The sequence below is a fragment of the Camelus dromedarius genome, chromosome 17 (assembly GCF_036321535.1).
Source record: "Camelus dromedarius isolate mCamDro1 chromosome 17, mCamDro1.pat, whole genome shotgun sequence".
Taxonomy (NCBI): Eukaryota; Metazoa; Chordata; class Mammalia; order Artiodactyla; family Camelidae; genus Camelus; species Camelus dromedarius.
Genome location: NC_087452.1, coordinates 1827522 through 1854810, shown reverse-complemented (window position 1 = coordinate 1854810; position 27289 = coordinate 1827522). Strand labels below are relative to the sequence as shown.

The following is a 27289-nucleotide window of genomic DNA, read 5'->3' as shown; positions in this document are numbered from 1 at the left end:
CTCCACCCAGGGGTCCCACGCTGGTCTGGGGCAGAGAGTGGTCTTCACAGGGCTCCGGGAAGCAGATGGACAGAGCGCTGGCCTGGAGACCTGTGGGAGGCCAGCCAGGCAGGTGGGCCGGCGGTGGGGATGTGGCCACCTGGGCCAGCTCTGGGCTCCAAGGTGAGAGAACCAGTCTGAGCACCGTTGGCTCGCTGTGGACATGTTTAATGGTTTAGGAATGTGTACTCTGGCTCTGCTAAGTCTGCATAAAAGCAACTTTTCCATGTTTTAAAAAATAGATTTGATATAAAGATTTATATATTCATAAATAGGCAATGTGAAAGATTCCCAAACGCATCCTTGGGCTGCGGCCCTCCCCCCCCACCCAACACAGTGCAGCGCTGGGTCCCCGAGGCCCAAGCCCGGAGGCCTCCCGGGGAGAAGTAACTGAATTCAATATGAATTGGGAGCTCCTCCAGCTCCACGCCTGCGGGGCCTGTGTCCCGGGGTCAGCCCCCTTCTGGGACAGGGACCCCCCCTTTCTGGCTCTGAGTCGGGCTCCCTGTCCCTCCTCCTCTGTCTGATTCCCTTCATCCCAGGCCACAGCCCACCCTCCTCCGTGGTGGCTGGGACACTCCGCGGCCCTCCTTCCCGCTGCGCCCTGCACCCTGGACCCTGACCCCGCCGGCTCCAGCTCTTGGGTGACTTATAAACAAAGGGAGAGATTAAGCTGCTCTCTCGCCCAGAGGCCCTGGGCGGGGCTGCGTTCTGTCTTCAGAAGTTCCCTGTTTTCTCTTTCCCATGCCCGGGTCCCCATTTGATGGAGGGCTGAGGCCCAGAGAGGTCGTGAAGCCCCGCCTGGCCGGGCACCCACTGGCCCGCCCAGGGCGGGCTCTGAGTGCTGGCGCTTGCGTCTGACCTGGAGGCCCCGGGTGCCTCTCTGCAGGAAACGGCTTCAGCCCAGGACGGGGACCTCAGGACCTCGCAGGTTGAGGGGCGAGGAAGGAACTCATTCTTGCCGGAGAGGACAGCGAGTGAGGGGCTAGCTGGGGCCAGTTCTCAGAGGTGTCCAGCTGGTCACCTGTAGGAGGAGGGCAGGGAGGCATCCCCCTGGAGAGGGAGTCCTCCTGGGGGCAAGCGGGAGCTGGGGAGAAGCCGGAGGAGCTGTGGGGGCCCTGGACACCTGGTTGATGGGCAGTATCCGAGGACACTGGGGCCCCCTGGGGGTGTCAGGGCGGGGACGGACCTTCCACAGCTGCCACTCTGACAGCAGCAGTGGGGCACTGGGGTCTGGAAGCCCAGGCCACGGGGGTCAGTGAGGTGTCCAGGTGAGGGGACGGGGCACGGTGGGACGGTGGGGAGGCAAAGCGGGGACCCTGGAGTGACCCCTGAGTTCTCGGTTAGCCCCCTGGAGTGAGGCTGCTCCGTGTGAGGATGGCGGGGGGCAGGAGACCCACCGGGCGCAGCTCTCTGACATCCTGGGACTGTGAACGCGGGGGAGTTAAGTGCTGTTTCCTGGTTCTGGGTGAGCCAAGCAGCCACCGTGAGGCCACCTCCCCTTGTAAGCCAGGCCTGTGCAGGGTTCAGGCCTCCAGTCTGGGGCGCAGGAGGAGGATGGCTCACAGCCCAAGCTGGCAGATGAGCCCCTGGCAGCGGCTAGCTGCCTGTTCCTGTGCCCGTGGGCACCGGGGACCCTTCCGGCAGCCGGGGCTCCCTCCTTCCCTGAGCCCCGAGAGGCAGCTGAGGGCCATGCCCAGCAGCAGTGGCTGGAACTGGGGGTACACACCCCCCAGAACAGCAGGTGACATCTTTGAGACTTGTCCTCCAGCTGGGGCCTGGACTGGATGCCCAGCTCAACATCAGCCCCTAGCAGGGAGGTGGAGGGGCTGGAGGACCTCTGCCCTTGGCCTGGAGAGGCGCCCCTCTGGGGAACCCCAGTGCAGACACTTCCTACTGTGCAGCTGGAGCCCGGGTCCCACAGGGGAGGGGCTGGAAGACACCAGCCCCACCTGCCAGCAGCTGGGCCCCTCCCATCAGCAAAGCCTCGGAGGAGGGAAGCCAGGCGGCCTTTCTGCTCCCATTCCCACCCCTCTGCACAGACCCCAGCTCCTCCGGAGCTCCTTCCCCTCCAGAACGAGGCTCAGCCGTCGCAGCCCTGCACAGCCCCACCCAGCCCCACCCCCTGGGGCTGCTGTACAAGGTCTGGCTTCCGGCTTGGGGGCCAGGCCTACCTGGGACCAGGGGCTGGGGTGGAAGGCGCGGGAAGCCTGAGCTGCAGCTGTGCGGCCGCCTCCGGGCTCTGAGGGCAGGTACTTCCTGGGCCCCACCCTGGGGGGGGGGGCGCTGAGGGGCTGGACTGGGCTGACAGGAGAGGCTGGGGTTGGCTTGGGAAGATCACCTGCTCCCTCAGCCTGATCCCTGCGATCTGGGCCCCAGTGATCCAAGTCCCTCGCCCTCCAACCTCAGCACCCAGTGCACAGAGAGGCCACTGAGGGCGGTGGGCCCACAGGGGTGAGATGCCAGGGCCTCGCCTCTTCTGTCTGGGGAGGTTCTCTAAGCGAGACTAGGAGCGCTGGGGGAGCTGGCGCTCTGAACGCGGCAGGAGGGATTTCTTCTCATGGGGTGGGACAGGGGCCCTGGGGGTCCTTCTCAGACCTGGGCCTCGGGGGTGACAGATTTGACTCTCCCTTAAATGTCCACATTCCCATCTCATTCCCACCACCCTCAAGCTTCTGAGAGCCAGCGCTTAAGAGTCAGCCAGTTTTGCAGCCTGAGTGGCATGACCCCACACGCGTACCCGGGAAAACTGTGAAGATGGAGGTCTTGCTAAATTAAGGCAGGAGCCGGGCCCCAGGGCACCTGTGAGCTTAGAGCTGGCAGTGAAGAAAGGAAGGAGGCCCCACGTCTGGAAGGAGTTAGGGCTCCCAGGGGCCGAGCTCAGGACCTGAGTCTGCCGTGCGGTTGCTCCGCCCCGTGGTACACCCAGAGGCCCCGGGATGGCCTGGGAGAACCCAGGCGCAGCCACGTTGCTGGAAAGCAACCCCCTGCAGCAGCTCAGGTGTGAGAGGGTCAGAACTAGGACACGGGGAGCAGGGGAGACACGCTCCGGTCCACACCGGCAGGCTCGGGCCAGTCCCGGGATGCAAAGCCAACAGCGGGGCAGCTGCTGGCCGGCAGGACAGGCCCCACACCCTACCCAGTGTGAGAGGCCTCCTGCGGGAGGAACCCCGCTCCTTCCTGGAGGACAGTGTCCCCATCAAGCATCAGGCCACGGGGTGGAGGGTTCCAGACTCCGGCCGGCTGGTGCCCGGTGGGGCCGGCGCTGGGGGGCTGGGCTGGCAGGCCAGAGGGAGGAGGAGGTGGGGCGGCCCCTGCCTGCCCGCCCTGCACCCTGGTCAGCACCCGCAGCCCCAGCTCTCCCCGACGTCCTTGCTGTCCAGCTGGATGTGGTCGGTGCCCTTCTCACTGAGCAGAGGGCCCCCGTGTCTCATGACCAGCTCTGTGGCCACCCTCACGAAGGCCTCCTCCACGTTGCTCGAGTCCTTGGCCGACGTCTCGATGGCGCACAGGATGTCATAGTGCTCAGCCAGGCTCTGCGCCTCGGCCAGCGGGACCTCCCGGAGCTCGCTCAGGTCCGACTTGTTCCCTGCAGGGAAGCCAGGGGCAGGGTGAGGCCCGTGGAGCCCGACGGCCCGCCCTCCCGGCAGCTCCCAGTACAAGCAGCCGGGCGGGAATCCACCCACCTTCATCTTAGTGCTCTTACCCCATCCTTCAGTCCTGCTTCTTATCTTTCTCTCTTTTTTTTTTCAACCTTTGCCAAAGGCTTGTCTATTTTATTGCTTCTTCCTAAGAAGTCGAAGCAGCAGAGAAGGGTGGCGGGCACAGCTCAGTGGCAGAGCATGTGCTTGGCATGCACGAGGTCCTGGGCTCAATCCCCAGTGCCCCCATTAAGAGGGAAAATTAAAACCACCTCTTCTAAGACACAGAAGCAGTAGGGTTTGTTGAAAAGAACACCCTTAGAGCAGCAAGAAGGCCTGGGTAGAGGCGCCAGCTTCCTGTCACCTGCTGTGTGACCCTTGGGTAATTCACTCCATCTCTGAGCCTCAGTGTCCTGTCTATGACGCCACCTTCAGCAGAGCAGGGGGTTGAGTGAGGCAGTGAACGTGAGCCGGCACCCAGCAGGCACTCCGTAAGTGGTGACGGTAAAGCCGTCTGGCCTCGCTCCTGTTTTTGCTGTCACACCTGAAGTTTAGTCTCTCCTGCTTTCCTTTGAAATCTTTAAATTCTCGGCAAGACTGTGCTTGATTACTTTGTTTTCCTGACGCTAAGAGCACAGACTCCAGCTGCCCCTGACGGCACACCTCTGCCTGTCCTATGAGACAGGGGTGGTTCGTTACGTTCTAAATAATCTGGTCACCTGCTCCCTGGCCTAATTTCTACAAGAATTTTTTAAGTCTCTAACTGTGTGACTTTTCTAATGTGACTATAGGGAGAACAGCAAAAAAAAGAAAGAAAATAGATAAGCGTCTATAAAGACCTAAAATGTCTCTGGCAGCTGTAAATGATGCAGCAACCGATTTCAATGTGTGGAACTTATTTGGATCCTAATTTCAACAAACTGAAGAAAGAAGAAAGCACGTGTGAGGTCTGCGAGCTGTGCAGACGCTGAGCAGCCTTCAGCCATCTGGTCACACTCGGGGACGGCGGTGCCTTTTAGCTGTGAAAATGGTACCATTGTCATCTGTCTTTTAAGTGTGTACGTCTTTTATAGATTCACGCTGGAACCTCTGCAGGGGAAACCGTCTGGGGTAGGGACTTGCCTCAGAACGAGGCGGGAGGGGACGAGGGCTGAGATGGAAGGGGACAGGCGCTGCTGCGTCTGCTGGATCTGGGGCTCATAGTACCATTCCTTATTTTGTATTTGTATAAAATGCTCTATAATCAAATGTTTTGTTTTCAAAGTCCTGGGTGAAAAGGGAAATGTGAAGCCAGGTAGGGAGAGCTCCCTTCCTGTCCGGGGTGCCCAGCCCTGCCGAGTGCACCCGCATCCCAGCCCAGGCCCCACTGCACAAGCTCGTCTTAGAAGAGTGAGCCTGACTGTGGGGACAAGGACCCAGGGGCCACACACATGTGCAAAGTGTCTTGAGTCCATGTCCGGGAAGTGCATGCAGGAGGTAAAGGTAAATGATGGTCACAGCATCCCCTGCAGCCGCGGAGCTCACAGCGGGGTGACCCTGTCACCGGTGAGCTTGTTAGAAGTGCACATTTGCAGGCCCCGCCCAGACCCCCCAGGCCAGACACTGTGGGGGGGTGCCCGGACCCCGGCTGTGCCAAGCCTGCAGGGTGATTCGGGGCTCGCGGCCCTGGGGAAGCCCTGCTCTGCAGTCTGGTGCACGGAGCAAGTGACTGAATTACGATCAGCAGAACTGAACTCAGAGTCCACACTTCCTTGCTCACAGGCTGTGTGGACTGGCGTAAATGGCTTCACTCCTCTGAGCCTCTCAGCCTCGGCCCCCAACAAACGAGGAATAGGCGGGGTTATGAGAACACACGTGAAGACTTAACCCGCCTGGACCGCTGTGCGGCCTGTGGTAACCGTGGTAACTGCAAAGCCAGCACTGCTTCCTGTCCCCCGTCCCCACATCCCAGCTCTGACTGTCACTTTATAAGTGATGAGCAGGGTCCGAATTTGCAAGATCATGGTTCAGGTCCTGGCTCCGCTGCTGTCTAGGCAACCCCAGCCCCTTTTGTGCTCTGGCCTGCACTTTGCTTCAAAAGGAGGGACTCAGACAGATGGCCAAGCAGCCCAGCTCACCGATCAGCAGCTGCACGATGTTGGAGCCCGCGTACTTCCTCACGTCCTCGATCCAGTGTGGCACCGACAGGAAGGAGCTCTTCTTGGTGATGTCGTAGGCCAGGATGGCCCCATTGGCGCTGCGGTAGTAGCTCTGGGTGATGGTGCGGAAGCGCTCCTGGCCGGCCGTGTCCCAGATCTGCAGCTAAAGGGACAGGGGCCCCGTGAGCCTGGAGGTGCCGCCGAGCTTGGGGAACGGGGGCCCAGCCCCGAGACCCACCCCCCAAGCGCTCCTCCCACTGGGCGGGCCACAGCCCCGCACCCTGGCAGGAGCCACGCAGGAGGGCCAGGAGGTGGACAGAGCCAGGGAGGCCTCTGAGCCCTTAGGAAGCAACTCAGTGGCCAATCTGAGCAGGACAGGTGGAGCAAAGGGGAGGCGAGAAGCCCTGCCGCTGCCTCTGCCTCCTGAGACCCTGGGTGGGGGGTGGATTCTGCACTGCGGCAGGAAGTGCGCGCGGCCCCGCGTCCTCTCTCCCCTGAACACACTCCCTGCTGGGGACATGGCTGGCGGTGAACTGGCCCCCGGGGCCCGGTGATGCTGGCTGCGTGCACTTCCGTGCCTCCGCTCTCTGGGCTGCAGGGAGGCCCCCCCAGCTCTCGGGCTCTCCTCAGTGACACCCGGGACGGTGCTCACCTGGTGGTGAGGGCCCAGGGGCAACGGGCAGAGCAACGGGCAGTGTTACTCAGCTGGTCCAGCCTGGCCTCACCCCGCCCTTGTCTTCACTTTAACAAGCACCATCAGTACCGCTGCCAGGTCCGCCTGGACGAGGGAGGAGCCCGTGTGTGGCCTGCCTCTGGCCATGGTCCTTCGATAAACTTCAAAAGACTCAATTCTTACAGAATATCCTTCTAACCACACAAAACACTAAGACAGAAATCAAGAACGCTCTGGGAGAGACTTCTTCAGGAAGATGGGACTGAGAGGAAAGTTACACAAAGTGTCAGATGCAAAGCAGAGCTACACCAACGAGCGGTGAGACTGGAGGTGCATTAGTGGTAAATACGCCCAAGCAAAAACCCAGACGCTCACTACTGCCAGGAAAACCTGGTGAGCAGGGCAGCGAGGGGCGACGGCAGCAGGCCCCGCGGCGCGGCCGCGAGCAGCTCAGCTCCTACTGGTGCGGATGTGTTTACTCAGCCATTTCAACAAGCACTCACTGGACACCTGCTGTACATTCTAGGGCCCAGAGACACCAGGGCCAGGAAAACAGATGCAAATTCCTGCGCTCAAGCTTCCAGTCTAGTGTAGGAGACCGGAGCTTTGTAAGATAATAGTAGGTAATAAGGATACCTACTTATTTAAATAGAAATATTGAATATAAATATTTATTATAAAATAAGTAATAAAATAATAAGTATGTTAGTGATAAGATGTAAAAAAACAAGGGCAGAAGCTATGACGTATGCAGTGAGGAATGAAATTTTAGACAGGGAGACCTCTAACTGTTGGGTAAAGATCTGAAAAAGGTCGGCGAACTGTGCAGATGCCCAGGAGATGAGCATTCCACGGAGCGAGAAGAGAAAGTGCAAAGGCCCTGAGGCAGCAGAGACATGTGCAGGAAGCAAGAGGAAGACCAGTGTGCTTGGAGCAGAGGGAAGGGGGAGACGGAAGTAAGGGACAGGGAGGTGTCCAGGGGGCACATCACACAGGACCCTGCAGACCAGGCAAGAACCTGGCTTCCACTCAGTGCAGGTGGGGAGCCAGGGGGGTTTTGAGCCATGGGGAGACCGGTTAGGAGGTTATGGCCAGTAACCAGGGAGAAGATGGCGGCTGGACCGGTGAAGGCAGGAAGTGAGCAAACCCGGGATGTGTTTTGAGAACAGAGCTGAAGGGGATCTGCTCTGCAGCTCTCCTGGGAGGACGCAGAGAGAGAGAGAGAGAGAGAGAGAGAGGGAGGGAGAGAGAGAGAGAGAGAGAGGGAGAGAGAGAGAGAGAGAGAGTGTGTGTGTGTGTGTGTGTGTGAGAGAGAGAGAGAGAGAGAGAGGGAGAGGGAGAGGGAGAGAGAGAGGTGAGGGCTGGGGAGAGCTGAGAATTAGTCAAATCCTCATCTTCCAAAGTAAGAAGTCAACAGGTCATGCCTGTAACTGGGGACATGTGAGGGAGGGGATGGCGGGGGTGGGGTCCAGGAGGCCTTCTGTGCCTCGTTGACCCTAACGACTCTATAATCATCTTCAGGCATAACCGATAAAAATTTACAACAAGTTAAAACCCAACAAAACAGCTACAGGCAACGGCATCTAGGCCAACCGACGGTGAAATCCGGGCAGCGACGCAGGAGGTACTTCTGGAAAGCAGGTCCTTCCATGCCTGGTGACACTCTCGCCTGGCTCCCCCAACGCCAGGGCAGAGTCAGCGCTCGGGGCCGTCAGGCCTGCGGTCCAGGCCAGTCCTGTCACTCACCAGCGTGCTGGCCCTGCTCTAGAACTTAATTCAGGTTTTCGTCTGTTAAAAAAAGATGCTGTGAGGGTCAGATGACACACCCGGCACCCAGCTCCCGGCACAGGGAGGTCTGGGTAGACGTGCACACTTAACAGTGCTCCTGAGCGGTCATCGCGTTGGGGTTAGTGCACGCAGAGGAGTTTTACTGCGAAGTACAATATACAAGGTGCCCGAAGAGAAACACACTGGGCCGTGTGCAGGGCCGCGCACCTGCTCACTCAGTCCGCACTGAGCTCCCGCCATGTTAAGCCCCGGGTGGGGATCTGGAGATGCTGCAGGGAGTGAAACAGAAACAGAGCTCACTTTCCCATGAAACGGAGGCAGACATGAAGAAGCCAAGAGGACCCTTGCAGAGGAGGGTGAGAGCATTCTGGGAACAACAAAGGCCATGGGAGAGGCTCCCCGGGATGGGGGCCTCCGAGGGTGGCAGCCCAGAGGCGGGACGCAGCCCCCGCAGTGGAGGCAGAAAGGGCGGAGCACCAGCCCGAGGAGGCGCTGCCGGAGGCGGCGGGCGCTGGGGCAGGTGGGCTCTCCCGGAGGGAGCGTGGAGTTGGTTTCCACTGCAGCGGGAGGCTCCAGGAGGTCGTCTGACGCAGGGAGACGTGTGCCAGACGCCCTTGCGTCCCACTTCGCACATCTTAGCCACACCTTGCACCGCAGCCTTCCCCACAGGGCCCAGCCTCACGCAGGAACAGCCCCCCCCGCCTGCCTGGGGGCCTCTCCGATTCCGCCTGGGAGGCCTGTCGGGAACCACGAGCACAGGGGCTCACCAGCCCACGGGTCAGCCTGCCCTGCGGGGACACAGCCTCCTTGGCCCTTCCTCCATCTCTGTTTCACTCGGGCTGCCCCTGGGAGCCCAGGCCAGCCTGGCCGTGCTCTGACTGCCGTCTGTGAAGCACACGCTGCCGGCGGGGCTGGGGGGCGGGGATGGCGTCCTGCCCTGGTCGCTAACGGCCTCTGTGTTGCGAGAGACGGGAGGAGCCAGGCCGGGGGGCGGGGGCTGCTTTCCCGACTGAAGCCCCAGGCTGGTCCCTCGGCAGGGCCCCGGGGGGCTGGGGGAGAAGGGCAATGAGGCTGACCCGCCGCCTTAGCTACACGAGGGCCTGAGGAGCAGACAGGCCGTCCTGAACCGGCTGCCGGGGCGCGCGGGCCGGGCTGTCTAGGAGCCGGCGCGGAGCCCTGCAGGGCCCAGAGCACAGCATCACAGAGGAGAGAGGTGTGCTCGGAAGGCGCAGCGACGGGCCAAGGAAGGCATCCAGCATCGTGCAGAGCCCAGGACCATCTGTCTGTCTGTCCGTCTGCCTCCCCGTCACACGCGTCACCAGCTCCACCGTCATCACCACTCCACCGAGCCACACCCCGGGCTCCCTGCCCTCAACCTGCCCGGGTTTCGGCCCGGTGCCTGGTCCACTCTCCCCACAGCACCCAAAGTGGAGCCACCAGAACATGGCTGAGATCCTGCGGCCCCTCTGCTCTCCACCTCCAAGCGCGTCCCCTGAGCCCCTCAGATCCTACCAGGGGACCGGCTCTCTGCTGTCACCCACCCAGCGTGGCTGCCTCCTGGCCGCCCTGAGTACCCGAGGCCTCATCAGGACCCCTGCCTGAAGCATCCTCCTCCCAGATGGTCACCTCCCTACATTCCAACCAAATTCAAATCTCAGCCCCGCTAAAAGGCGGCCGTCCCAACCCCTCACCCCAGCACGCTCCTACAGCGCGCTCCGCGCCGACCTGACATGTGCACGTCTTTATTCCGTCTGTTTTTAAACTTTTGTTTTGAGCTGTCTTACTGATTTTGCACGTTAAAAAATTTTTTTTGGTGTGAGTGGGGTGGGTAATTAGGTTTATTTATTTATTTAGTTTTTTTGATGGAGGTGCTGGGGATTGAACCCAGCGCCTCGTGCATGCTAAGCACACTCCACCACTGAGCTGCACCTTCCCCCCACCCCTGCCAAACATCTTAAATGTTTACTCTCCCTCCCCTACATGGGTTTCCGGAGAGCAGAGGCTGTGTCTGGCGAGCTTTCTGCCCACGCCCACCCCCTCGCACGGCACCTGGCTTGCAGAAGGTGCTGGATAAAGACACAGTCCACTGGTGGACGAGCACCCGCCTGCCCCGCCTGCCCTCTCTCTAGCAGCTCAGACCCCAGGCCCTGGCTCAGGAAAGCCAACCGGGGGGGGGGGGTACTTGGCATCGTGACAAGCCTCGGGCAGTGCTTCACTCCCCAGTGTACACACTTGGCCCTGAACTACCGCCTTCAACTACGGAGAACACCTGCCAAGTTGAAACCACCACCCGACCCCGCCGCCTTCCCCACCCACCAGAGGCCCTCTGCCTGCACAACAGGGACTTTGTACTGCGAATCACACCTGAGCCCTCCCCACCTGACGCCCCCTCCCACTGGCGGGCACACCGCCAGCTTCTCCGTCCGACCTTCCAGCCAGACGACTTGGGGGAAATTGTCCGGGCTGCTGATACCCAGAGTGAGGTCCAGAAGCATCTCAGGGCACAGAGAGTGGAAGGGAGGCCCAGTCAGGATGGAGAAGGGCTCCTGGGGCGGCCTCGCTCCAGCTCAGCAGGGGTCAGTCAGGTGGCTTTCAAACAGGTGGGGTGGGGATTTCAAGGCAGCAAGAGCTCTGGGTTTCCGGTCCATCTTTCCCTTAGTGGCGGGCGGGCTCGGGCCCACAGATGGCTGCCACAGCCGGGAAGCGCCGTCTCAAGACGAGGATGAGGCTGCTCTCTCTTCTGAGCGCCACACCTAGCAACTCCCAGTTCACACTGTCCCTCTGGTCTCTGCACCCATGGGGGGGAATTATCACTTTGTCATTACCTCCTTTTCTAGGATGGACTGCGTTCATCTTGACCTCTGGCGAACTCCTACCTAAACTTCAGGACCCCAGTTCAAGGTCACCTGGTCAGTGGCCTCCACCAACACAGGAGCCTGGGCCTCAGTGCCATGCGGACTCAGTCTGCTTTCTGTCATGGTCCACAGCCCTTTACTTCAGCCTCTGCAGCAGCACACACCAGATATGTCAGCTGTCCCAAACTCGGTGCCCTAGAGGCCAGGCAGGGAACATAAAGTGAAGCAAGACGGCAGACAGGACATCCTGCCTGAAGCAAATTCAAAAAACCACCAAGCAGGCCTCGGGGGAACCGGCCCAGGGCTGTGCAGGAGGTGGGGCTCTGGCCCGCAAGCTGGCCTGTCGCCACGGAGAGCGGGCTTTGGCGGGGACAGGCCGAACGGCAGTCCTCTGTGCCACCAGCAACCTGGCGCAGAGCAGGTGCCCGACAAGGAAGGAAGCCTTCTGCAGGCAGGTCCTGGCGGTCGGGCCATTTGTGGGGCGACGAGGCCGGTGGGGGAGAGCTGCTTTCCAGGGATTCCAGTGCAGTGTTCCCACGTGCCCCAGTGGGAAGGCTGAATAAACCTAATAAAGAAATAAAACAAACTGCACCATTGGCGGCGCAGTTCCTGGAACCTGTGTTCAGCTCCGTCGCTCCCGACAGAAACAGCAGAGGGTTTATTTGAACAGACTTTCTCCCGGGTGCCGACGAAGGTGGTGGGACTTTCCTTGCTTCTTCAGAGCAGAAAGAGACCGCGGAAACATCAGTTCTCAGGACAAAACTCCAGAAACCGGTCAGATGGACATGAATACGATCCCCTGGGCTGCTGCTCACCGCGTCTTGGGATGTGGGGCGTCTGGGCCAGGAGGGGGTCTGCAGCCACTCCCTGGCCAGGCACTGTCACTTTTCCTGCCTCGGTTTTCCGGGAAGAGCTCGGCCTGGACTCAGAAGCAGGCCACAGACCGAGAGAAAACACGGCTGCTCAGGATCCCGGGCTCAGAGGCTGCTTCTCTGTCCCTTGTTACCCCACAGCTCAGGTGGCTTCCTGGCGTCTGTGTTTCCTCTCCAGCATCTAGGGGACAGCGGTGACCAGGCCATCCTGCGGGGCCAGTCGGGGCACAGGGCAGTGAAGGTGGTAGGCGTGCTTGGAGACACTCTGGGCGGGCTCTGCCGGGGCGCCCGTCTCGGTGCACGCCACCCCAGGCAGCCTGGCCCGAGAGTCTTCCTACCTTTTGCAGGAGGGCTCTCGGGCCACGGGAAGCCATGCAGGAGGGCTTGGTCCGACGCCAAAGCCCAGTGCCCTTTGCTGGGCACACAGCTCTCCACAGACCGCGGGCCTTGTTTTTCTCATGAAACTTCCTTGATGACTTACACCCCCTGCAGAAACCAGCCAGCCTTTCCTCAAGTCCTGGCAGGAGGCAATACAAGGAGAAAGGCCCAGGCTCCACTGGTGAGTCCTGCCTCGGTCGCCAGCCCAGGGCCGCCAGCTTGCCAGGCCCTTCTTGCTGCACAAAGACCCCAGGCCACCCTCGCCCCCCATGGTCTCTTCCCCGCTCACAGCCCCACCGCGCACGTGCGGAACATGGGGGCAGCAACACGCAGAGAGGATGGCAGGCACCTGCCCTGCCAGGCCAAGGGTCTGCTCCCGGGGGATAGTAGCCTGTGACCCCCAGGGAGGTGGCTTCTGGGGACACACAGGCCAGGCTCCTTGGACTGATGGAGGCGGCCACACTGGGTCCCCTGGGCCTGATCCTTGTGCCCTGGACCAGGCACTGTGGCTGGGCCCCTGGCCAACATCAGGCAAAGCTGACCCTCCTCCACCGGTAGACACACCGCCTAGCACGTCTGGAAGGTGAGCCCCACGCCCTGTCCAGCCCCATCTCCCCCACCTCCAGCCAGGCTCCTCTCCCACTCCCAAGGCTGCACAGAAGCACGGCCTTGCAGCAGCACCCCTGTCTTTCCTCCCTGAGAAGCTGTCACCCTTCGGGCCCAGCTCGAAGCCCATGGCCTCTGTGACTCGGGGAGAGGACGGCACCTCGTCTGTGCCCTGGGCGCCCAGCGCACAGCCAGAGACAGCATAGCATCCGGCACCGGCAGGGCCCTGCAGGGTGGGGACAGTCCCAGGTCCAAATATCCGGCCTGCTGTTGCCACGGTGTACACATGTATGCTGGTCAGGCCACGTGACCCAGTTCCTGGTTCGGCAGCTCAGTCCCTGCAGCGGTGGCACAGACGGCACTGGGGCTACTTAGCTGTTTGCACACCTGTCCCTCCACCAGACGTGTGTTCCCGAAGCACAGGGATGTCCGTCTGTGTGTGCATTTCCTGTCGGTGCTCAGAAGAGCGCATGGGAGAGAGGAGGACCTCACGGAACACACCCTGAACTCGCACCTGCAGCTTCTGTCCCAGGTGTCAGACGGTAAACTCTGCCAACAACCATGATTCAGCTCAAGAGGGCACCTGCTAAGTTTTATGTGTTTTTCCCTCTTTGTGTCACTTAACTTGCAACAGACAGAAAAGGCCAGCTGAAGGCCGTGGCTCTTAAATGACTGTCCAAGAAATAAAGTTAACAGCAAAAATGAATCTTTAACAGTAAATATGAGTGGAGCTCAAACTTGGCCTCACCGCCGGCAGGGCACCTGCACCAAGCGCACCTGCCACGGGCAGCGGGGCCGCAAACAGGGCCCATGAGTTGTCTTGCCCAAAGGCTCTGAACTCCACCTCCAGCTTACAGGAAATACTGGGGGGCGGGGGGGGGGACAAGGGGAAAGACACCAGGAGGGAAGCAGGGGGTAAACCCAGAAAGCAGCGCAAAAACTCAGTCATCCAAAAGGAAGTGAGGCATCGCTGGGGACTCTGGCCCAAGGGGGAAGCACTATAAAAGGCATTTTGGAGGAAGCTGGGAAAACTGAAGAATGGACTACACAGGAGACGGTCTCACAGAGACACCAGTTGGCTCGGGTACAATCGGGTACCGCGCTTATCTTAAAAGCTGCATGTCGTGTGGGGGAGGATACAGCTCAGTGGCAGAGCACGTGCCTAGCATTAAATAGACGAAAAATCTAATAAATCTAATTACCTCCCTTCCCCCCAAAAAGATAAAATAAATTAAAAAAAATTTAAGTTGTATGTTGGGGTCTCCAGGGATGAAGTACCTGCAACTTACTCCCAAATTAAAAATTTCTCTCACATACACAGAAAGATGAGGCAAAACACGAACAGCTGTTGGGTCCAGGCAGCGTATGCAGGGGCTCCCCGTGTTATCCTTTCAACTTTTCTGTATGTTTGAACTTTGTCACGGGAACAAGTTGGGGAAAATGAAAGTATTAAGAGCATCCTGAGAATGAAAGTATCACCGATGTGAAAGAACCAGAACGAAACCTGTAACTGTCAAAAAGCAAAGGACGAAACGAGCATCAGGACAGGTGCGGCTGACAAGCCCGTCAGCGAGCTGGGGACGGAGCCGGGCCGCCACACGGAGGGAGGGGCGGGCTGAGGGCCTGGAGGGCAGGCCCACGCGCGCCAGCTCCCGCCCCGCGCCACCCCCAGGGAACAGGGAGAATGACAAGAAGGGGTGAATCGAAGCAACGAAAGCCAGCTCCCTAGGGCTTCAGGTACAGGCTCTTCACAGGGAGCTCGGAGAGGGAGAAGGGAAATACGGCCTCCCTGGGGCAGAGGGCCCCCGGCCCTGCCAGGACGCCGGGAGCGCAGGGCTGGGGGCAGTCACCAGCAGAGCCCACGCGCCCTCGGGGCCTGGGAACCAGGCAGAGTGTGACCGTGAGGGGTGGGGGGAGTGCTAGGAAGGAGAAACTGCGCAGCCCCAGGAAGGGTGAGAAGTGACGCAGACCCGGGGCCGGGGGAGCAGCTCAAGTGGTAGAGGCGAGCCCGGGGTCCCGGGTTCGATCCCCAGCACTGCCTCTGAAAGTAAATGAACAAATCAAGAAGCCTAGTTACCTTCCCCCACCCCCACCCCCGAGGAAAAGTAACTCAGACCTCAGAAGCCTCGCACAGGGACTCCCGTGATCATGCGGTTCCACGTACACGCGTGTCCGGAACAGGCAGCTCCGCAGAGATGCTCTGGGGAGGGTGGGATGGGGGTGACTGCTCACGGGGGCCAGGCTCCCCTCTGGTGATGAAAATGTCCTCAAATTGGTGAGTATACGAAACAAAAACGAAAAAGACCACAATGAATTATACACTTTAAATGGGGGAGTTTATGGGGTATGAATTATATCTTGATCAAGATTTTTTTTAAAAAGAAACCTCACAGAGCACTAGTTTAGACAGGATGGTCAGGAAATGCCAATTTATGGAAACAAAATGCTGATGCCCACATGCACACACAGAGCACACTGCCCCAGCATCCTAGCACGCTGCGGCCCTCCACCCACCACCCCTCCTTCCCAGTGGCAGGGACCCCCGCGCCCCACACCCGTCTCCCCCGAGTCCCCCACGGCACGGACCCCCCTCTTCAAGCAGAGCTTCCAGACCCACTGACCCCCTTCCTGCGCACACAGGTCCCCGCCTTCAATTGCTTGTCCATTCAGCCAATAGTGGTCAAGAGCTTATTCTAGAGAAGAAAACCCAAAGAGTTTACACTGAGGTATCTGCCTTCTGATTCCAATAATAAAGTTGACTTCTCCCTGTGTAGCTCGTCTATAATGCAAACACGGCAGACGTTGCGATTCACAGCTAATGAACTGAAATTTACTGTGATCCACCTTTTCATCCTGAAGTCGCCCCTATTTGTGTTCCCACTACAGACCTAAAACCCAAGAATAAAAAACGTGTTAAACCAAACTGTTCCACTGCAAAGTGTAAACAGAATGTTTTTAATTTTAAAAAGATCTGATTTTTATACTTTTTTATACTTCTCAGGCATAAAAAAGGCAGGGGTGGAGAGAACCTGGCTTGACACTATAGGAACTTTCTTCAGGGAATGATGGGACCCCACGTGGCAGCCAAGGAAACTGATGCAAGGACCGAGAAGGACCCACCGACCGTCCGCTGTGAGCTGGAGGCCACCTCTGCAGGCCTCTCAAATCAGGGTGACCCTTGTCCCCCACACACGGTGATTGTCCTCGGGTCCTCGGGCAAGGTCCCTGGCCCAACGTGAGCCAAGACTTCAGTTTTATGGTCTGACCTCATCTGGGACCAAAGGCCTCCTAACATCGTGTCAAGTTCCAGGTCCACTCTGACCTTCAGAGTTGTCCAATCCACCCTGAAGGACCTGCCAAAGGCAGAGCTGCAGGTTCTGTGGATTCTGAGCAGGGGCTGTCACTGCCGATAAAACCTCTGGGACACACGTATACAATTTCTCAAGGAGACCACTCCGAGAGGGACAGCTCTGATTACCACATTTAAGTTCTAAGGCGTTACTTTTTAGGAATCAGTCACATCACTTTCCGGTCAGAGTCCAGACTCAGGAAGGTGTCCTGTCAATTGTTCCCGAGCCTACGTGGAAACTCACGCGCCTGGGCGAGGGCTAGCTGGCCTCTTCCTGGCCCAGGAGAGGCAGGCCTGCAAGGCCAAGCAGGCCAAGCATGAAGGGCGGACAGTCTGGAGCTCAGTCAGGCGCTGTGAACGACCCCCGGTCCTGACTCACCAGCTCCCCAGAATGGGCGAGGGAGGACCCTCTCTGACGGCACTGGCTTGGCTGTGTCGCTGCCCAGTAAAACGGCGCTTGTAGGCCATTCTAGAAGGCAGGCTTTTCTTCTGTTCACACTGGCCATATGCACTTCTCCCAATTAATCTGAATTAATAAGGATTTGTTTCAAAAGCACATGGCGTTACGGTGTTACTATAATACTGTTAATCAAAATGTAAAAGAATGTCAAGTGCGAGTTGACAGCCTAGATTTTAAACTGGTCCCAAACCGCTCCGCGCATGTGTGTGTGAGCACATGCGTGTGTGTTGGTGATGACGGAGGGGGAGACGCGGCGATGAGGAAAATGCACCAGACCAGGGGCGGGAAGGCAGGGTTCCGGCTCAGACCTGCCACACCTGGGGCTTCATTTTCCCCTCTGTGAAACGGGGTCCCTCACAGGGCGGCTGGGAGGACCAGGCAGAGAGTGCATGGGGAGAATGGGGCAAAAACTGAGAAGACGAGGACACAGGGCGGGAGGGCCGCCCGGTACTGCCAAACTCTGTGATTGCCACGTGCAAAGCCTCCAAAGAAACCCATGTGGCATCAGGTCTCAGCAAGGCCCTGCGACAGGCCCGGAACTACACGGGGGCCAGTAGGAGGTAAAGCAAACGTGGGACAAAAGCAGGGAAAGGAGGCAGGGAGAGACCCTGAGCGACGCTGCCCCCCCGCTGTGACCCCGATGCACCACACGGGCAGCAGACCGGGGCAGTAACTTGCACGGGGTCAGCCGGGCTGAGAAGAGACGTTTCCTGAGACCCCAGGCCCCCCACTCTCTCCAGGGACCCAAGTCAACATCAGTTCCCGCCTGCTGAGGGTCCGCTGTGGGCTGGGGCCTCAAAGCCCGGGGTTTACAGGTGAAGCAGGTAAGAAGCTGTGAGGTCACGCACCCACGGCCCCAGCAGGCAGAGCCCAGACCTGGCCCTGGTGCCCAGGGCTCTCACACGGGCCCTCTTCCCACTGCCTTTCCACCACGAGTGCTGCCCCAAGACCGTCAGAGACCTCGGGAGGTGAGGCTCATTTTGCAGTACGGATGGCTGTCACGGGCACCAAGGACAGATTTCTTGAGACAACCAGCATGACCCAGAACTTATCCAACCTTCCTTCTGCTGTTTCTGATCAAATCTGGAAAAGTCCAACCAATTTTCTCCAAATAGGAAAAGCCCCTGAGCAAAGCCAGACCCCTGGTTGAAAGCACTGAGGCTGCAAACTTAAAGAAGCCAAAGTCTCCTTCCACCCTGGCCCTGCCCCTCTGTCAGAGGCGCCAGGAGCCGCTACAGGACACGGAGACCCGTGGAGCCCAGGGAAGCCCGAGGCGAAGGTCCGGAACTGCGGAGGCCCAGGCCCGAGGGCAGGACTGGGCCTCTGTGAGGGAGCGCCCTGGCAGCCTCCCCAGCACGGGGACCGTGAACCTGACAGAGGCTGAATAAAGGGGCGCAACTGTCCAAGGCCGGCCTGGGACGTGGCTCTGCGCGGTGCACAGACCAATTTACATAACAGGCCTTTTGTCGCCCCAGATAAGAGCAGGAGAGGTGCTCGCTCGGGACGCTTTCAGGATTTAGAACCGGCTGAGATTTCCTGGGGGACCGGGAGGCAGGGAGGAGTGAGGGGTGGGGAGGGGCGGATTGGGAAATAATCTGTCTGACCTAGGGGGAGAATGCTCACAACAGCAATAATAAAATATCCGCTTGTACCTGTGACTCCTCGGTTCCAGCCACAGCAGCTCTTCCAGGACAGATGAGGAGGAGGCGCACTGACTGCCTTTTCTTACAGGGGGACCAAAAGGGAAGTTGTTCTTTGTTCTTTTTACTGTACGTCTTTTTATGTCTTTGAAAGTTTGAAACTCTGAGTCCTGAGGATGAACGATCCAAAAACATGCAAAGGGAATTTTCAACTATTTTGAGCATGTCCAGAGCGACCAGCAGCTTCTAGATCTGCTCTCGAAGCTTGGTCTGCACGGTGGCAGGCACGGTGGGTGCACGTGGAGCAGGGCCTGGGGGCCCCCCGCCCCGGACAGAGTCCTCCTAGCAGGCAGGGCAGCTGCGGGAGCCAGCTGGGGCTGGCCGGGCGTCCTGTCAGCTGACAAGCACCCTTAAAGTCCTTGGGGTTTCAACCCTCGTTACTGAAAACCTATCAAAATGCCCAAGTCCACACGCTGCTCTCAAACCGCAGTGGTCAAATTGCATTTTCCCTAGATTCATTAACCTGCAGAATCTCAGGGTCATCATTGCCAGCTGAGAGGGACTCAGGAGGGTAGTCAAGTGTATAAATGAGCACTGGACCTAAGAGCCAGGCAGACCCTGGGTTCAAAGCCTGGTTTTATATGAAAACGAATGTATGTATGTATCTGCATGACTGGGACACTGTGCTGTACACCAGAAATTGACACATTGTAACTGATGTCTACTTCAATAAAAACATTCACTCAAATTAAAAAAAAAATTCTGGTTTTGCCACTGACTTGTGTGTGGCTTTGGGCGGGCTGGTCCCTTCCCTTATTTTGGCCTCCACTTCCTCCCTGTAAATAAAAATCCATTAACAGACATGGAGTGAGCACCATGTGTTCACCACTGTTGTAGATGGGGGATTCACAGGAACTTGAGGCAGACTGCAACCCCGCACTTTCGAGGAGCCAACACTATATGGGGAAGACCCACAAACAAGGGAACGCCAAGTCCTGGGAACTGCCATGAACTTACCCCTGAACTTACCCTGTAATGGGATGGAAGGCTGGGAGGTCAGGGGAGGCCTCTCTCTGAAGAGGTGGCCTGGGCAGGAGGAGCTGATTGACAAAGCAGCTGTTACACAGGTATCTGGGGGCGAAGCGTGTGTGACAGGCAGAGCAGCAGATGCAAAAGGCCTGGGGCAGGCATGTTTGAAGGACAGAAAGGGCTGGTGAGGCTGGAGAGTCGTGAGTATGGGGCAGAGGCAGGGAGATGGAGTGGGTGAGGCAGGCAGGGGCCCTTCTCTTCAGGTAAGGGGTCTGGATGTCTGACTGCAAAAAAGGAAGTGACTATAAAAATAAAGTTGATTTAATTAGGTCAGGGATTTTTAAACTTTTTATTTTTTGGCAGCAGAACTCCTCAGTCAAATAAAAACAAGTGGAACTTCAGTGTAAAACTAGGTAAAAGCACTAGTATTGCTCAACCAGGTGAGAAGCTAGTTAAGGCCCCGTGGCCTCCAGGCCTGCCCCCCACAGCCCGCAGCACCCCAGCCCCAGGGCTCAGAGGGGCTGGAAGGCCACTTGGCGAGCAAGAACTAACAGGCACCAGCAGCACAGGGAGGAGACTTAGAAGCCCATGCCGGGTACTTGCTGGACCCCAGACAGGCCTGGAAAGGCTTTAAACTAAATCCCTGATGTGGACTGCTTTCTGCAGAAATGGCAGCCATGAAGTCTGGCTCATCAAAGGGTCCAGTTCAAATCTCGCTGCTAAAACTGTAGGGACAGAAAACAGAGCAGCAGTTGCCAAGGGAGGGCACTGGCACAAAGGGACACAAGGAGCTTTCTGGGTCGATGGGAGTCATCTATACCCTGAATGTGGTGGTGGTTACAGGGCTGTACACGATCGTCAAAATTCCCAGAACTGTACACTTGAGATGAGTAACGTTTACTGTGTGTAAGTCAAACTTCAATAAACTTGATTTAAAAAAAAAAAAAGTTGCTGGAAGACACCCCGGAGGTATTTTATGGGTGGGGAAGAATGATCGGCTTCTGCTGAGTCAGGATGGCCCAGAACCCAGGGCTGGAGAGACTGTCCCCCCACACCCACCCAGCTTTAATTCGCTGGCTTCAGGTTTCTCCCGCTGCAAAATGATGAGGTAAGTAACCGCCACAGGCTTTCCCACTCCTAATCATCAGATTGCAAGAAGCCACCTGGTGTGGGGGAAAGACCCCCCAATGCCGCTGAGTTGGAAAAACTGGAAGAAAAATCCCCTGCGTCTCAGTTCCCAGCTCTGTGCCCGGGGACACCTGTCCTGTGTGAAATGGGATTCATCACAAGAACACATCTGTCAAACAGCTGGCACTCAACAAACTCCCCAGGGGGCGGCCGGAGTAACCCTTAGGAGTCTACCCTGCCTCCACTACTCTCCTGGCCCCAGTCCCCCCACTGCCTCACAAGAAGAGCGATCTGGAGGTGACCAGAAGAAAAGCAATCACTGCCTGCCCAGCATTGCATAACCTGCGCCGGGCACACGGTACACCCCAGGCTCAGCACAGGTCGTTATCTCGCCAGGTAAACAGGAACACCCTACCCCCTCCTTGACCACCGCCAGCACCGGGGGAAGGGGAGGAGGAGAGGGCGCCAGCTTGTTTATGCCTGTCCGTCCACAGGCCACTTCCCCTTGGCGGCTGGCATTCTCTCAGGGGCACAAACGCATCTGTGGACACACTCCACCCATCCCACAGCCCTTCCCTCACCACCTGCTCTAAAGGGTGGTCCCGAATAATGACTCAACGCTGCTGGCCACACCTTATTCTTTTTTCCTATCCTAAGGAGACCAAAAACACACAGAAACCCAAAAGAATATTTAAAAAGAAAGAACTCCCTTTGGGCAGGGAGTTTCTGCTGCCCCGTCACATCAACTCTAGACGCACTGTGGTCGCATACCGACTGTTGGCTTACTTCTTCTCCATGGTGGGGCAGGAGGGAGGCAACACCCAGAAATTATCCCAATTTTGCAGAAACAAAGAGCTGAGTATTCTGGAGAAAGGCCACCGTGAACAGGCCCACCGCAGCCCAGGAAGGCTGAGCATCCCAGCATGCGGGCTCAAGGGACTCCAACCACTCTGGCTCAACTAGAAAACACGGAGATGACAGGAGGCAACCCGCACCCTGCCTGGCGCCTGCCCGGGGCTCTTAGAGCTGTCCCGGAGCGCGTGTACACGCAAATCCATGAAAGAACGGAAAGGATTTCCGTGCAGCGAGGTTAAGTAAAGCTACTGAGCAAGAACAATGGTCTCTGACTCTATTAGGGAGGGCCAACGCCAGGTTAAGAAACCGATTCATTAATCACAAATATTAGTTCTCGAACCATTGCCAGGACACTGTGGCAAAGACATCCTGCTGTGTCTGTTCAGAGCCATTGCCAAAGCTCGGTCCTCTCCCCCACCTTCCGGTATCTGTGAAGTTTTCAGTTCCTCCCGAGCTGCAGCTGGGGGAGGGGACCCAGGCCGGCCCTAGACGAGTAAAGTTCCACCACCAGGTCCACAAAGAGACTGCAGGGAGGCGTGGCCAGGCCGGAAATTCTGACAAAAAGTTTTGGCCCTCCGGTCCTAGAAGCAACTACTTCCTGGTCCCTCCTAGTCGTGGGGGGTGTCGTCTTCTGCCTGGGGTCCCCACCCGAGGGCCGAGCTGGGAGCTCCCACCGCGGTGGGGCAGGGGCAGGCCGGCCAGGCGCCCCGCTGTGCCCGCACCCGAGGCGCCCAGCCGCCTGGCACTGGAGAAGCTATTTTGGAGCAAAGTCCCCCAGGGGTGTACGTAGCTCGGGAGGGCAGGGCCTCCACCTCTGCACTCCCTCCGTCACGCAGCCACGCGCCCCGAGGCGGGGGCTCTGCACACCGAAGCCGGCCCCGAAGCCGAGGCCAGGCCTGCTCGGACAGGAGGAAGGGGAGGGAGCCAGAGGGGCCGCCAGCCGCCCCCGAGCAGTCGGGGCGCTCGCCGCGGACCCTGCCCCCGCCGGGAAGACCCTCCAGGGCCCTGGCCGAACCGTCGTGCCTGGGGCCCGGCTGCACGGCGGCCCCAGGCCCGGCCTCCCACCTTGACCCGCTGGCCCTGGATCTCCAGCGTCTTCATGGTGAAGTCCACGCCGATGGTGCTGCCCTGGCGCTCCGAGAAGGTGCCGGTCTTGAAGCGCTGCACCACGCACGTCTTGCCCACGCTAGCGTCGCCCACCAGCACCAGCTTGAACAGGAAATCGTACTGCTCGTCCGGGTCCCCCGGGCCCGGCCCTGCCATGGCCGCGCGGGAGCCCGAGCGCCGGCGCTCCGGACGCTGGGGCGGCCTCGGCTCGCGCAAGCCGCGGGCCGCCTGGCGACGTGGAAGCGCCGCAACACCTGGAGAAAGGGCGCCACCGCCCGCCGGCCGCCCCGCCCCGGCCCGCCCGCCGGCCCGGGCCCCGCGGCCGCGGCTCCGCCCCGGACTCGACCGGCCCGGCCCTCCGCTCCGCGCCAGGCCAGTGCGGCCCGCAGGCCCGGGCTGGGCGCCGCCCCGGGGCCGCCCCCAGCCGGACTCCGGCCTCAGACCTGCCCTCCGATCAGACTCCGCCCCCAGGGCCGCTCTCGGTCCCGTCCCCGCCGGGACTCCGCCCTCATGCCCGACCCAATCAGAATTCACCTTCGGACCCGCCCCGCCAGACTCCGCCCCCCGGCCGGCTCTCAGACCCACCCCCAACCAGACGGCGCCCTCTGTGCCGCCCTCAGCGCGTTCACTCCTCGGCTCCGCCCCTAAGCCCGCCCACAGCCCAGCTCCACCCGCAGCACGGGTCCCAGCACGGCCACGCCCCCATCTCCCCCAGGCCTGGCCACCTGCCCGGGCTCCCCAACCTGGGCTCTGCCTGGCCACAGTCAGGAGCAGGCTGGAGAGAAGGGGGGCTCTCTGGGCCTGTTAATGGCCTCCTCTAGGGTGGGTCTCTGAGGAAGGCACGCCCACGGCAGTGTCACCTCGGCGCTCACAACAGCAGGGCCGACGGCGCAGAATCCCTCCGACAGAGGCGGGATAGGGGTCGCACCCCCAGACTGAAGAAGGGAAGGCCTGGTGGAACACTCCGAGGAGGAGAGGAGGAGGCCTCCGTGAGGCCACAGACTAAGCTGGGGAGGAGGCCAGCGTCCTTGTGGGCGGTGAGCTCAGGGTGACACCCCAGGATTCTGGGGGAGTGGAATGAGAGGGCCCCGTCTGAAGGGAGGCTAGGCCAGGAGGAGGAGCTGGGGGATCCCACGCCCCCAAAACTGCCTAGCTGGGGTGGAGGCAGCTGCCCAGACGACCCAGGATGGGCGGGCCCAGTTGGGGTAGTGGGCCCTGTGGGGGGAACTGACCCACCCGGTAAGCACCAAAGACTGGCGTGAGGGGGGGAACCAGGAAGGTCCGTGGGGACTTCTGTGGGAGGGTGGTGACCCACTCCCCAGATGGCCAGTGAACCAGGGATCCTCCGAGGAAGGAGGCCCAGACGTCTGCGAGCGGCTTAAGACAGATCAAACAGGACCTACTCCCTAAAGGCTCCCCAGTCACCAAGATGGAAGGGGACTGAGAAGACTCCCGCCTGTTCGGACAACCTCTCCTAAAGGGGCTGCAGCACTCCAGCTTCATGTAAGTAAAAGACTTGATTAATGCCTGCCGTGGGCCAGGTACTGTTCGCAGGCCTTGCAAAACATCAGCGCACAAAGCAGAGAAAAACACACACCCTCCCCAGCAGAAAAGGGAAGACGGCCTTCCTGTTACTTAAGGAGACCACAGAGAGCAAGTCCAGCGGGAGGGCGTAGCTCGAGTGGTAGAGCGTATGCTTAGCCTGCATGAGGTCCTGGGTTCAATCCCCAGTACCTCCTCTAAACATTAAGTAAGCCTAGTTACCTCTCTCCTCCTCCCCACCAAAATAATAAATACACTTTTAAAAAAGAGAGCAAGTCCCCTAGGACCAGGACCCCTGAGGACCGTGACCAATTCTACTGGCCAAGTGGGGGAAGAAACTGGATCGGGAGGCAGAGGCAGGCCCCTGAGAGCTACTGAGCACCACTCCCGTGGGAAACACCCAACCGCACCAGACAGGAGCCCCCAAGCAGACCTGTGAGCCCAGCTTCATAACATCAGGTTGGAGCGGCCGGACAAAGCCTGCATCCAGGGCAGCAGCAGACTTAAGGACACGGGGTGGAAGGCTTCTGCATGCTGGGTTGGCTCTGAGGAAGGGGACACGTCAAAGCCCAGGACCCCAGGAAGCAACTTCTGCCTCCAGCTCCGAGCGGCTCCCACAGCACCAGGGGGAGACAGGGAGGGAAAGGGGCGTCCAGGAGCCAGGATGGGCCAAGGTCCCACCAACGGAGGCACAGGGAGAGGAAGGGAGAAGGTTGGGCAGCTGTGGGTAGGGTGGACGACTGGCTGGATAGCTGAACTGGCCTTTCCACTGGCCTGGCCTGGAGCTGGTTTGGGGTGGGGGGGAACTTTGGTCTGGGTGTGGATTTTGTCAGAAAACCCAGCCACCACTTGCATTTGTGGGGTGATGGAATCGTTCTAAAACTGGAGTGTTGAGAAGGTTGCATGACTCAGGAAGTTTATTAAAATCATGAAGCTGCACGCTTACAGTAGGTTTTTATGGTCTGTAAAGTATACCTCAGTCATGTTAAAAAATACCTGCGCTTCCTCTTTGGTGGTAGACTCCCAAAAAGCACTGCGGCATTTTATCTGAAATTGAATTATGCTTGTTTGAAACGGAGCAATTCAAAAATGTCTACGATGCCTCCCTTAATGCCCCAAATTTAAAATAACGCACATCCCCAATTTTTAAAAGTGTGCCAAGAATTTAACATTCTTAAAGCTCACGGTGGATGGGCTGAGTTTTCAGTTTGTGCTCTTGCCACACGGTGGCACCATCCTAGCTGACACATGCACCTGCTGTGACCTCAGCATCCGGGAGCAGAGCGCCCCCCAGTGGTAAGAGGGACAAGTGCCTTCCTCCCTCTCTCCCTTTCTTCCTTTTCCCTCTTCCTCTTTCCCCCTCATATTTTTTCCTTCCTCCCTCCCTCCCTCCCTCCATTTCCTTCCTCCTTTCTTTTTACACCTTTTACTCTCTACAGTCACCATTGTCAAAATATCATCCAATTTTCTTTATTTGGCAGGGCCCAGGCTCTTACTGAAAATGTGCCCCCAGTCAGAAACAAAGGTGAAAAAACACCATGAAGACCAGGCACCAGTCGTGACACGTCGTGTTCTTAATATAGAAGAGCGCTGGCTGCAAAGTATTAGAAAATGAAAAGCCGCAAGAATGCAAAAATCTGCTGCAGCGGCGGTAGATTTAGGTGCCGGCCTGGCGCTGGCTGCCTGCTGGCGGCCAGAGACCAGAGGCCATCAGACATTCTGCGCACCGCCACCCCCCCTCCCGTCCACCTAGAGCGTCACACAGGCCAAAGGAGCCCTGCTTCGTGGTGCCAGTCTCACGCTTGAGGCTCTGACTGGAAATAGGGGGTCACCAGGCTCTCAGCATTCCCTCTCCAACCTCCACCAGCCCCGTGGTGCCCTCCCACCCCACCGCTACCCCCACCCCACCGCTACCCCCACCCCCGCACAGTACCCTCCTTGGCTTCCTCCCTCTCAGCTTCTGGTTGGTCCCCAGCGCCCCTGCCCCCACTAAGTGGGCTCACTGGGCAGACGCCAGGGACCAGCCCCAGACCCTTGGGAACACCCACTCACCTGCCCAACTGCTCCCCTGTCCTGAGGACCAGCCCTTAACCCCCTAGCTCTGAGTCCCACCTGGCACCACCAGAGGGACCTGGGAGCACATCCCACCTTACTGGAGTGGGAACCCGGGCTCAGTCATGCAGAGAAGGACCCAGTGCAGCCCCACCGGCGGCCTTCCCTCTTCATTCTTCCCCTGAGGGTGGTGCAGGAGGGGACACGCGATGCTGCCTCCCCACAGTGGGCCTGTCTCAGACGCCAGGGCAGGAGAACGGTGTCAATCTCTTCCTTGTTTATAAATTGCCCAAGAGCCGGAGCACGGGGGGGGGGGGCGGGGGGTGTCAGCGGCTGCAGGGGAGGAGGGCACTGTGAGGCCTGGGTGGGGCTGGCGTGGTGAGTCCTAAGGCGCCACAGAAGGCTGATGTGTCAGACTCAGGAGGGCGGTGGAGCGAGGGAAGAGGAGGGAAGACCATGGACACGTCTGTGTGCAAAGCTGCCATTCTGGAAACTGCAGAGCCAAAGCTAACAAACCATGAGACAGATTTCGTCAACCAAAGATTCCTCAGCAGCAGCTGAGCCAAGGTGACCACATCCCCACCAGTGGCCGCACCCACCAAGCAGACTTCCCTGCTGCTCCAGGCCTGGGGTGGAAGCCCTGCTGAGACCGTCCCTCTGGGGCTGCCTGCAGGGCAGGAAGAGGCCCGGGGTTGGGCCCATCTCTGCCAGGGACACCTGTAGGCTCAAACTGCTCCTCCATCTGAGCCCTGGACACTGATTCCACACTACCTGCCTTCATCCCGGGAAGCCCCGCGAGGCCCGCGTGGGGAGGGGCTGGAGCAGGGGCTCCTGTTTCTGTCTGGAAGGACTGGAGCCCGGACAGTCTAGGGGGCCCCACTCCAGGCACCTGCCAACCATCTTTCCAGGGACAAGAAACAACCGTTGTTTGAACAGCCTGCTCTCATTGAATGCCAGGCGTGTCCTTTGGAATCCACACCTGGGCCAGTCTGAGCTGGGGTCCCCTGGCCCCCAGGGGCTCAAACCAGGGCCAGGCTGTCCCAAGGGCCCTCCCTGGCCTCTGCCCACTCCATGGGACTTCCCAGACCCCAGTCAAACTCAGGGGGCACCAGGTCCACTCCTGGACTTTGAAACAGA

At 59.1% G+C, this 27289-nt stretch overlaps 1 protein-coding gene and 1 long non-coding RNA gene across 2 annotated transcripts; one reads left to right on the top strand and one right to left on the bottom strand.

Annotated features, from left to right (window-relative positions):
* Window positions 1-191: 191 nt before the first annotated feature.
* Window positions 192-22789, bottom strand: RAB43 (RAB43, member RAS oncogene family). The gene is made up of 3 exons (XM_031471043.2): window positions 22517-22789; window positions 5798-5981; window positions 192-3628 (listed from the first exon to the last, which is right to left on the bottom strand). The coding sequence occupies exons 1-3, from the start codon at window positions 22712-22714 to the stop codon at window positions 3378-3380; spliced, it is 633 nt and encodes a 210-aa protein (XP_031326903.1). The 5' UTR covers window positions 22715-22789; the 3' UTR covers window positions 192-3377.
* On the top strand, window positions 20511-21949 carry LOC135323321 (uncharacterized). The gene is made up of 2 exons (XR_010384747.1): window positions 20511-20992; window positions 21442-21949. It is a non-coding gene; the product is annotated as an uncharacterized LOC135323321 (long non-coding RNA).
* Window positions 22790-27289: the final 4500 nt, after the last annotated feature.

Excerpts from the sequence above, each read along its gene's own strand:
- RAB43 (XM_031471043.2), bottom strand. The coding sequence starts at position 22,714 with ATGGCAGGGCCGGGCCCGGGGGACCCGGACGAGCAGTACGATTTCCTG. Across the intron at positions 5,982-22,516 it reads TCCAGGGCCAGCGGGTCAAG|CTGCAGATCTGGGACACGGC; the intron begins GTGGGAGGCCGG and ends CTGTCCCTTTAG. Across the intron at positions 3,629-5,797 it reads CATCGTGCAGCTGCTGATCG|GGAACAAGTCGGACCTGAGC; the intron begins GTGAGCTGGGCT and ends GCTTCCCTGCAG.